This window comes from Lithobates pipiens, unplaced genomic scaffold (assembly GCF_037356315.1).
Source record: "Lithobates pipiens isolate NorthernLeopardFrog02 unplaced genomic scaffold, aLitPip1_a1.2 Scaffold_30, whole genome shotgun sequence".
Classification (NCBI taxonomy): domain Eukaryota; kingdom Metazoa; phylum Chordata; class Amphibia; order Anura; family Ranidae; genus Lithobates; species Lithobates pipiens.
This window is the reverse complement of record NW_027507791.1, coordinates 71037160-71048370: the sequence shown is the minus strand read 5'-3', so window position 1 is coordinate 71048370 and position 11211 is coordinate 71037160. Positions and strand designations below refer to the sequence as shown.

The 11211-nt window shown below is 42.4% G+C and overlaps 1 protein-coding gene across 1 annotated transcript in view; it reads left to right on the top strand.

Annotated features, from left to right (window-relative positions):
• The first annotated feature begins 1954 nt into the window (after positions 1–1954).
• The window catches only part of ATG14 (autophagy related 14), a 58310-nt gene continuing 49053 nt past the window's right edge, over positions 1955–11211 (top strand). The window contains exon 1 of the mRNA XM_077464416.1: positions 1955–2228. Coding sequence (XP_077320542.1) covers positions 2005–2228 — 224 coding nt within the window. The 5' untranslated portion in view covers positions 1955–2004. The remainder of the gene's footprint in view (positions 2229–11211) is intronic.

Below are 11211 nucleotides of genomic sequence, written 5' to 3'. Positions count from 1 at the left end.
GCGTGCTTTGTAATTTCTTAGACCTTTATTTCTTTTGTTTTGTTTTTATATATAATTTTTGGAGCAAGAGATATCAATGGGCTTGTATTAAAGACTAATATGATCATAGGTACAGTCCTATATCTACGGAACAGTGCTTTCCATTAAAATGTAAATGCATCTAAAAACAGTGTAGTGACATTGACACAACTGTTTGACAGCTTTGTGACCACCTCCCCCCCCCCCCCCCCCCCAAAAAAAAAAAAATCATTCTGCAAAAAATGGCTTAATAGAAAATTCTGCATGCAAAATGCTTCCAGTGTTGGATGCTTGATCCAGTACCGTGGTTCCTCAAACCATCCACATACAGATACAGACCCAAGTTCATTAGCCATGACCCACATGCACCCCTTTTGAGTAACTTCAGACCATGCTCATAATGGTTAATGTAACTTTTACTGAAGAAATGTGGCACAAAAGTTCAATATGAACAATGTCTTTCTTCTAATCCTAACCATAGTAGTGTGGTGGTCCAGGCATACCTCAGTGAGGCGAGTCCATTGTGGCATTGCCCATGGCTGGATATCTTCCAAAAAGCCTGGTGCCTTTGGCAGTGCCACACAACTTCCCCTTACAGTTAATATAAGAACCCTCTGGACCTGTCATCCCGCTTTTTATAACACTAGTGGGCTGGGCTGGCTAGAACCAAAAGGTCCTGAACAGAGCTTGCAACATTTTAAACCTTTCCCCCAACCTGGGCCAGCCTCTGATTCACAATGGTTTTTAAACCCAGTAAAACCTGCCTACAGACATACTAACAATCTTCAGAGTGGAAAGCCACAAGCGAGGGTAAAAATTCTGCAGCAATTTATGGCAAGCACTAGCACAAATCTTTTAGTTAAAATAGTAAGCAAACCTTTTTATTATATTGCAGCTTAGTAAATTTTAGGTGTGTTGGCTGCATTTTTCTTCTTTAGGCTTGCTTTCTTCTATTTTCAGCTGGTAATTTAGCCAGCAAGTCTGTCTTTCAAAAGGACATGATCTCACAGAATGTTAGATGTAGAGATGAGACGAACCATTTACCACTGAAAGGAGAGCTTGCAACACGGCTCCACTGATGGCCGCGATGCACGCCCCCACGGGAGCGCGACGGCATGTTATCCTGAAGGAAGTCATGACGCCCAGTCAGGATAACTGAACCACTTCCTGGACGTCAATCTGCTATTGGCCAGGCGGGAAGTGGTTATAGGCTGGACGGGATGTAATTAAAGTGGTTCTTCAGTCTTTAACACAATGACTGCTGGGCGGTGGTTACAATATCCTGACTGAGCATCATATGACGTCCAGCAGGATAAGTCAATCGCATGCCGCATCTCTGATCTCAGGAAATATGCAACATGGAGCCTATGATGTAGCCTCTTTTCCATCTGACCAGCCGTGTCCAATCACAGCTGATCACATCATAACCAGGAAGTGCCGGTTGTCAGCTTTTCCTCTATTTGTGCTGACAGGGCATGAGTAAAGGAGAGCTAATAAGCTGCTCTCCTGATCGGTGGGGTCTGCGCTGATAATCGGCACATTGATTAATAGTGGAAAGCTGGCCTGTGTAGGAAGGAGGTGAAAGTGCCTGGTGTTGATGTGGTTTTAGCTGGTATACAGCAGACAAATTCTGACTTTCAGTGGTTAGCAGGGTCTCTGTCCCTTTTACAGCATGTTTATTTTTAAACAATGCAAAAAAATATAAATAACAAAAAAAATATATATATATATATATATATATATATATATACTTTTTTTTTTTTTTGGTCACTGAGTGTTTACTACTATATGCAATTCACATGTCATTCATTCCTTCTCCAATCACATCTCTTGTTTTGGTTTTATAGACTTCAGTGAAAGGACCCACAGTCACGTGACTGGTCCTAGTCCTAACCCCTTGTCAGCGGAGATCTCCACGCCCCTTCTCCCAGCATGCTCTCGGTTGAAAACAAAGTCCCACGTGACAGCTCGAGAGACGGCGCTGTCATGGCGTCCCCCGGTGGGAAGGGAGCCCGGAGCTGGCAGGAGGTGGCGGGCGGAGGGACCCCCCGGAGAGACGCCGAGCTGGTGAACTCGGTGGAGGACGCGGAGGGGCTGTATGTGGCGGTGGAGCGCTGCCCGCTGTGTAATACCACCCGCCGAAGACTTACCTGCGCCAAGTGTGTTCAGAGCGGAGACTTCGTTTTCTTCGACGGCAGGGACACCGAGAGGTGAGCGGGGAGAGCTTGGACAGATACACACCGGGGAATAGCGCTGCTCTAGGCAGTGGCGGTGTATGTGAGGATTAGATCATGTAGAGGCAGCCTGGGGGTGTCTGAGGGTCCTCATCGTGTACCCCGGAGGTGAGGGGTCACCGCGAGGTCGTTCCGTTTGAGTCTGAGAAATCGCCCCCCATAACAGGTCATTGGTCTATTAGACCCCAAATCTCTCCGATGGCCTCCAGTGCAGCCGATCACATGCATTTGTCTAATAGGCGGATTTACTGGGCGCTCTTTTGCTCTTGCGCGCTCTGTCGCGCTTTCTCGCGCTCGCCCGCTTTTTCTCGCGCCATCCGATTGCGCCACCCGGGAGCGATGTGACCAGATGGTGGAGAGGGGTGTTTGGTGTGGCACCATTTGCAAAAGAAGTGCTTGTACTATCTTTTTCACCGTTCTGTGCTTTTAGCAGCCTATTCAAATGAATAAGCCGTCAAAGCCCCAACGTAAAGGAACGCCCAAAACATAGCGCACTACTTTAGCAAATCATTCCGCTTCAAACTGCACAGTACAAGCAATGTGGTGGCTGCAACAAAGTCATCCAGCAAAGACAGCACAATCATATGCAGTGCAGGTAACCCACGTTTACTGCACCACGTTCTTGTGTGAATGGTCACGAAGGGTGGCAGGAAGGCGCGTTTCATGTGGGCGTGATGTCTTTGTGGGACTTGTGCCGGTGCCATAAATGTTAATCCTAACAGCATTTCACAAGTGCAGCGCGTTTGTGGCTACCAGACCGCATGGTAATGGTGCTATTTTTTTTTTATTTTTTTTTTACGTGTGCAAAACTGGTAGTGAAGTGGTTAAAGTGATCTGATCATTTTATTTATTTTTCTTTAAAGCCCAGCTCTTCCATACATGCAGCTACAGTGCCTTGAAAAAGTATTCATACCCCTTTTAAAATGTTCCACATTTTGTCATGTTACAGCCAAAAACGCAAATGTATTTTATGTGATAGACTAACACAAAGTGGCACATAATTGAGAAGTGGAAGGAAATTTATTAATGGTTTTCAAAATTGTTTAGAAATATCTGAAAAGTGTGGTGTGCATTTGTATTTAACCCCCCTGAGTCAGAACGTTTTAGAACCGTTTGCTGCAATTGCAGCTGCAAGTCCTTTTGGGTATGTTTCCACCAGCTTTGCACATTTTATAGAGTGAAATTTTTGCCCATCCTTCTGCCCCCCCGCCCCCCCCCCCTTATTTTAGAAAAAAAAAAAGGTCTTGCGCTCTGTCAGATTGGATGGAGAGCGTCTGTGAACGGCAATTTTCAAGTCTTGCCACAAATTTGCAATTGGATTTAGGTCTTTGGGCCTTTCTAACAAATGAATAATCTTTGATCTAAACCATTCTATTGTGGCTCTGGCTGTATGTTAAAGGCCGTTGTCTTGCTTGAAGGTGAACCTCCGCCCCAGTCTCAAGTCTTTTGCAGACTCGACCAGGTTTTCTTCTAAGATCTAGGATTTGTCTCCATCCATCTCCCCATCAACTCTGGCCAGCTTCCCTGTCCCCGCTGAAGAAAAGCATCCCCACTACATGATGCTGCCACCACCATGTTTCACGGTGGGGGTGATGTGCAGTGTTAGATTTCCGCCACACATAGCTTTTTGCTTTTAGGCCAAAAACTTTACATTTTGGTCTCATCTGATCAGAACACCTTTTTCCACATAATTCCTGCGTCCCCCACATGGCTTCTCGCAAACTGCAAATGGGACTTCTTATGACTTTCTTTCAAAAATGGCTTTCTTTTTGCCATCCTTCCATAAAGGCCAAAGTGTACAACTTATAGTATTCCAGTGGACAGATTCTCACACCTGAGCTGTGAATTTCTGCAGCTCCTCTAGCGTTATGCTGACCATACACCGTATGAAAAATCGAGCGAACCCAATTTCAAAAAATGAATGTTCGGCCATGAATGCTAACAATGCTGCCATCATGTAATGACCGATAAATCGTTCAGTGGACATAAATTAATTTTATGTTAGTTTTTTTATTTTAAATATATACCTAGTGCAGACAGGTCGGATGGAAAACACATTAACCTTTCAATTTATCATTCAGCAGGAAATTTCCAAACTTGTCCTTCGGTTTTTCGGCTCAAAAATGTGATTTTGTGGCCATTGACTGGTCGAAAGAACAAACGGTTTAATGGCTGGATTTTGGCCAATTTTTTGTATAATGTATTTATGTGCCACTTTGTGTTGGTATATTGCATAAAATCCCTATAAAATACATTTAGGTTTTTGATTGTAAGATGATAAATGTGGAAAATCTCAAGGGGTATGAATACTTTTTCAAGGCACTGTACAACTAGACATTCTCCCCCCTTCCCTCATAGCCTCATCATTTTCTCTGGGGTAGAAGATCCTATCTGCAGACCTAGGGCCAGCATTGCAGGTGCTGCAGTTTAGAGAGGAGGACAACATGTGAACATCGGTTCGCTGATCTTCCCTACCTAGTAGCAGTGTATATTACATCACTTCAGGCTTCTGCTGTCGCTTATGTTTTGGGAGCTTTAAGTTATCTTTAAGCCTAAAATGACTTTTAAACGTGTGCAAAAAAACTTTCAGCTGAAGGTCTACCGGTCTTCCTGCTGCACTAAGAATCTTTGCTGAAGATGGTTGAAGTTTCTTTATTATTTGACACTTTCAGAATTAATCTCCAGATCCTTCTGTGTGTTCTCTGGTTCCATCCACCAGTCCATACATCACTACAGGAGGCAGTCCTTTTAACCACTTCGCATCCAGGCCAATTCTGACATTTCTCTACTACATGTAAAATTCATAATTTTTTTTTGCTAGAAAATTACATAGAACCCCCACACATTATATATGTTTTTTTTTTTTTTTAGCAAAGACCCTAGAGAATACAATGGCAGTCGTTGAAACTTTTTATCTCGCACGGTATTTGCGCAGCAATTTTTCTAACACGTTTTTTTCAGAAAAACAGTTTCCTGCTTTAAAAAAAGAGTAAAGTTAGCTCATTTTTTTTGCATAATGTGAAAGATGAAGATACGCCGAGTAAATAGATACCCAACATGTCACGCTTGAAAATTGCACACGCTCGTGGAATGGCGCTAAACTTTGGTATTTAAAAATCCCCATAGGCTACGCTTTAAAATTTTTTACTGGTTACATGTTTTGAGTTAGAGGAAGTCTAGGGCTAGAATTATTGCTCTCGATCTAATGTTTGCGGCGATACCTCACATGTGTGGTTTGAACACAGTTTTCATATGTGCGTGGGACTTACGTATGCGTTCGCTTCTGCGTATGAGCTCACGGGGACAGGGGCGCTTTAAATTTTTTATTTTTTTTTGTTAATTTTACTTTTATTTTTTTAGTTTGATACTTTAAAAAAAAAAAAAAATATTACTTTTATTCCTATTACAAGGAATGTAAACATCCCTTGTAATAGGAATATGGCATGATCGGACCTATTTACAGTGAGATATGGGGTCAATAAGACCCCACATCTCACCTCTAGGCTAGGAGGGGGGACGTAACCTCCCGCCGCCCGTAAGAACGATCAAGCGGTGGAACAGCCGCTATGATCGTTCTTATGGTGCAGGGAATCGCCGGCTGAAAATGCAGATATCTGAATGATGTGTATAGCCTCAGGCATCATTCAGATATAACACCACAAAGCCCACGACGTCATATGACATAGCTTGGGCGCCAAGTGGTTAAACAGGTTGTAAACCCTCAAGGTTTTTCATTGATGTGAAAAACCTCCTGTAATGCTTCAGCCCCACAAACCCCTGTTTTTACTTTCCTGTACGGATTGATGGCAGTGCAGCCATTGGTTCCCGCTGCTGTCAATCAAATCCAATGACCCGGGGGGCGGGGCTAAGTCCTGCTTTCTGTGTGAATAAATGCAGGACATGGGAGCGCACGCCCGCAGGTTTGTCTTCAAAGGAGAGCGCTTCTCTGGGGCACTTGAAGGGGAGGAGCCAGGAGCGCCACTGAGGGACCCCAGAAGAGGATCAGGGCAACTCTGTTCAAAACCAACTGCACAGAGGAGATGATTATGACATATTTTTAAAAAAAAATTTAAACCCTGAACCTTTACAGCCCCTTTAAAGCTGCACTAGTTTTCTATGTGTCCTGCTCTTAGAACACATTCAGAGTAATGCAGTGGCGTTATGCATTTTTCCCACAGTGGACTGGAACTATGCTGATTTCCCTGTTTCTCGGTCCATTTCTATATACTGCAGCTGGGTAGCAAAGACATACTTTGTCATCGATTTTGAGCAAAAATTGATTTCCTTGAAATTTTCTCTTAATTGGTCTGGACAGAAAATTTGCCTGTAGTAAAGAAGATGAATCAATATGATCACTAAGTGTATGCTACACAGAATAATCTTTTCAGGTGATTCTGGGTAGTATTACAGTGCATCCAGGAAGTATTCACAGTTAGAGATGGGTTCAGGGGTTTTTTGGGATCCTAATCCCAACCCAACTTCCAGATCCCACCAGGAGGCCAACTGTACACCGCTAATCACAAGCAGTGAGAAATTTCCAGATCGGTGTAGCTGTGGACAGGGAAATGTCTCACTACATGTGATTAGCAGTGTGTAGTGTCTGCTTCCTGATAGGATTGGGCAGGTGGGTTGGTACTAGGATACCAAACACGCCCGACCCCATTCCTATTCACAGCGCTTCATTTTTTCCACATTTTGTTATGTTACAGCCTTATTCCAAAATGGATTAAATTCATTATTTTTCTCCAAATTCTACAAACAATACCCCATAATGACAATGAGAAAGAAGTATATTTGAAATCTTTGCAAATTGCTTAAAAATTAAAGGAAAAATATCACATGTACATAAGTACTCTGTCTTTACCATGGCAAAATTGAGCTCAGGTGCATCCTGTTTCCACTGATCACCTTTTGAGAGGTTTCTACAACTTGATTGGAGTCCACCTGTGGTAAATTTAGTTGATAGAACATGATTTGGAAAGGCACACACCTGTCTATAGAAGGTCCCACAGTTAACTGTGCATGTCAAAGCACAAACCAAGCCATAAAGTCCAAGGAATTGTCTGTAGACCTCTGAGACAGCATTGTATGGAGGCACAGATCTGGCGAGGGATACAGAAATATTTCTGCAGTATTGAAGGTCCCAATGAGCACCATGGCCTCCATCATCCATTAATGGAAGAAGTTTGGAGACACCAGAACTCTTCCTAGAGTGGGCCGCCCAGCCAAACTGATCAATCGGGGGAGAAGGGCCTTAGTCAGGGAGGTGACCAAGAACCTGATGGTCACGGACACAGCTCCAGTGCTTCTCTGTGGGGAGAGTAGAACCTTCCAGAGGAACAACCATTTCTGCAGCACTCCACCAATCAGGCCTCTGTGGTAGAATGGCCAGACAGAAGCCACTCCTCAGTAAAGGGCACATGACAGCCCGCCTGGCATTTGCCAGAAGGCACCTGAAGGACTCAGACCATGAGAAACAAACTTCTCTGGTCTAATGAAACAAAGAATTCTTATGACGCTTGCCATTCAGGAGGAAACCAGGCACAGCTCATCTCCTGGCTGATACCATCCCTACAATGAAGCATGGTGGTGGCAGCATCATGCTGTGAGAATTGTTTTTCAGCTGCAGAAACTGTGAGACTAAGAAGAATGAGAGAAAATGCCAAGCTTGTAGCATCATACTCAAAAAGACTTGAGACTGTAAATGGTGCCAAAGGTGCTTCAACAAATTATTGAGCAAAGCCTGTGAATACTTTATGTACATGTGATTTTATTTTTTTTTTGTAAATAAATTTGCAACGTTTTTCAACAAACTTCTTTTACGTTGTCATGGGGTATTGCTCGTAGAATTTTGAGGAAAATAATGAATTTAATTCATTTTGGAATAAGGCTGTAAAATCACAATGTGGAAAAAGTGAAATGCTGTAAATAATTTTTGAATGAATATTTATTACATTTATTTTATATACTTGCCTTTTTTTTATGTGTTCTGCTCATGTGATCCTGAAGCTCAGGCTCTCCTGTGTCAGTAAGCAACTGCAGGGGAGAGGAGGGAGTGGCAACAACAGCTGGAACATGGGAGCTTATGTGTGATATCACAGCTCCCAAAATGTTTTATTTATTATAAGTACTTGTATAACACTGACAATTTTCAGAACACTTTACATATGACCCCAGTGCCAAAAAAGTTGGGATGCTGTGTAAAATCTACATAAACACAGGATACAAAGATTTGCAAAATCTCATAAATCCACTATTTTTCCACATAGCATATCAAATGTTTAAACTGAGAAAATTGTTTTAATAAAAAATAGGGTAATTTTGAAATTTATGGCAGCAACACGTCTCAAAGTTGGGACTGACCAACAAAAAGCTGGCAAAATAAGTGGTAGAGCTGGAAGAACATTTGCAATTAATTAGGTTAATTGGCAACTGGCCAGTAACATGATTGGATATAAAAAGAGCATCTTAGAGAGTGAGAGGTTCGCCATTCTGTGAAAAGCTGCATCTAAAATGTTGTTGAACAATTTCAAAATAATGTCCCTCAACGGAAAATTGCAAAGACTTTAAATATATCATCATCTACAATACAGAATATCAAAAGATTCAGAGAATCTGAAGAAATTCCTTTGCGCAAGGGACAAACAAAATATTGGATGCCACTGATATTTGGGCCCTTAGACAGCACTGCATTAAAAACAGGCATGATTCTGGACATCACTGCATGAGCTCAGGTATACTTCCAAAAATCACTGTCTGTAAACACAGTTAATGTGCCATCCAAAAATGCAAGTTAAAGGTCTATCATGCAAAGAAAAAGTCCTATCTGAACATAAACCTGAAACTCTACCATCTTCTCTGAGCCAAAGCTCAATTAAAATGGTCTGTTACAAAGTGGAGAACTGTTCTGTGGTCAGACAAATCCAAAATTTCACAATCTTTTTGGCCACCATGGACGCTGCATCCTCTGAGGGACCTTCTGGCTTGTTATCAGCACTCAGTTCAAAAGCCTTCATCTCTGATAGTGTGGATGTATATGGAATGGATCGCTTTCAAATCTGGAAAGGCACCATCAATGCTGAAAGATATATCTGGGTTTCAGAGCAGAATATACTCCCGCCCAGACAATGTCTCTTTTTAGGGAAGGCCTTGCACATTTCAGCAGGCTAATGCTAAACCACATAATGCATCTTTGACAACAGCATGGCTTCATTGTAGAAGAGTCTAAGTGCTTAAAAGGTGGAACGAAAAATACGACAGACGACCCAGAACTGTTGCGCAGAATGGGAAAACCTACCTCTCCCAAAACTTCAGCAATTGGACTCCTCAGTTCCCAGATGTTTACAGAGTGTTGTTAAAAGAAGAGGGGATGTTATATCGTGTTAAGTGGCTCTGTCCCCTTTATTTTTTACTTTTTATTTTTTTTTTGTAAATGGCAAATTTTCTCAGTTTAAAGGTTTGTTTTCTATTGTGTAAGGTGGGTATCTAGTAGTTGGTGAGGACAAGGAGGGGGAAGATACCCAGGGCAACCGGATTTTTATTTATTTTTTTCTTCCTTAAGCAACGCCTATCCTGATGAGTTTTTTCCCCATCTATAATGTCATTAACAGAATTATACCATGGGGAAAAATTAGGAGAACCAGGAGATGGCCAGCATTGTGCAGTGAACTTATGAGCAAGATAAAATAAGCGTATCAATTTGGGTGGCGAAGGTGTTGCGTCCTCAGCAAGTATGCTCTGAGGGGTGATTTTTTTTTGTGGTCAAATGGCAGTTGAATGGAGCATAAATTCTGAAGAGTTTGAAAAATATGTCCAATATCAAAATAGCTGAGGGCACCTCCATAGCATATGGATCAAAGTTCCAGTATCTTTGGCGCATCTGGGTGAATCTGGAGAAGTGTTTCTTAACTCCAGTCCTCAAGGTGCCCCAACATGTCATGTTTTCAGGATTTTCCTCAGATGAAGCGGCTGTTGTAATTACTAAGGCAGTGAAACTGATCAAATCGCCTGTGCAAAATAATGGAGAGCCTGAAAACATGACCTGTTGAGGTGCCTTGAGGACTGGAGTTGAGAAACGCTGATCTGGAGCACTGTTACAACAGGATGGGGGAGAGCACAGAGAGCCCGCACCTCCTCCCGGCTCATTCCTCTCTGAGGCTGGCACTTATCCTGTCCCCCACCCCTTGTCCCAGCCCTGAGTGCAGTGATTGGGGAAGTTCATTGGGTGGGCTGGCAGCAGCCCAGTTGTAGTGACATGATTTCTGGTCACTGTGGCAACCTGGCACCTTGGATTTGTTGAACCCTGCTTTGTAATTGCCCCATGTAACTTTGCCCTATTCTTGCTACTAATTCCTAGATATTGTGCGTCTGTCTTTAGTATAATTTCTTCCTGTTGGTGGCTCAGCGTAATGCATTTTCTTGTGAAGTGGCATTCGAACAATTCCTCACTGTACAAGTGATCATTCCTGGTGATGTGATGTAATCGGAAGCCACAGAAAATAACATCTCAACATCCTCCTAATAGTCTTGTTATAATTCATATAATGATTATAGTTTGTTCAAGCTCTATAATGGAATTTTATTTGGCTGACATAAGCAGGTGCTATATTATGATTGATACTAGGAAAACAACTTCTACATGCATAGACGTCATCACGTCATTGGGCATATCACCTATGAATAATGTGCAATTATTTATGTGGCGGAGTAATGGTTTCTGTCTGAGCTTCTTGATACGTATTAGGAATTATCTCTGAGCTCTCTTGTTCCTTAGGCTTTATTTAAGACTGGCTATTAGACATAAATACAAATTGTACTATTCAGTAAGTTTTCCAATGGCCTGTGCTACTGGCAGTAATGATTCCAAAGTGGAATCATCCGACATCTATCTTGCGTGAGAAGCCCAGGTACTGTTTATAGCTTCCTATAGACATGAATGGTTGTGTGAGGGTATGCCTAC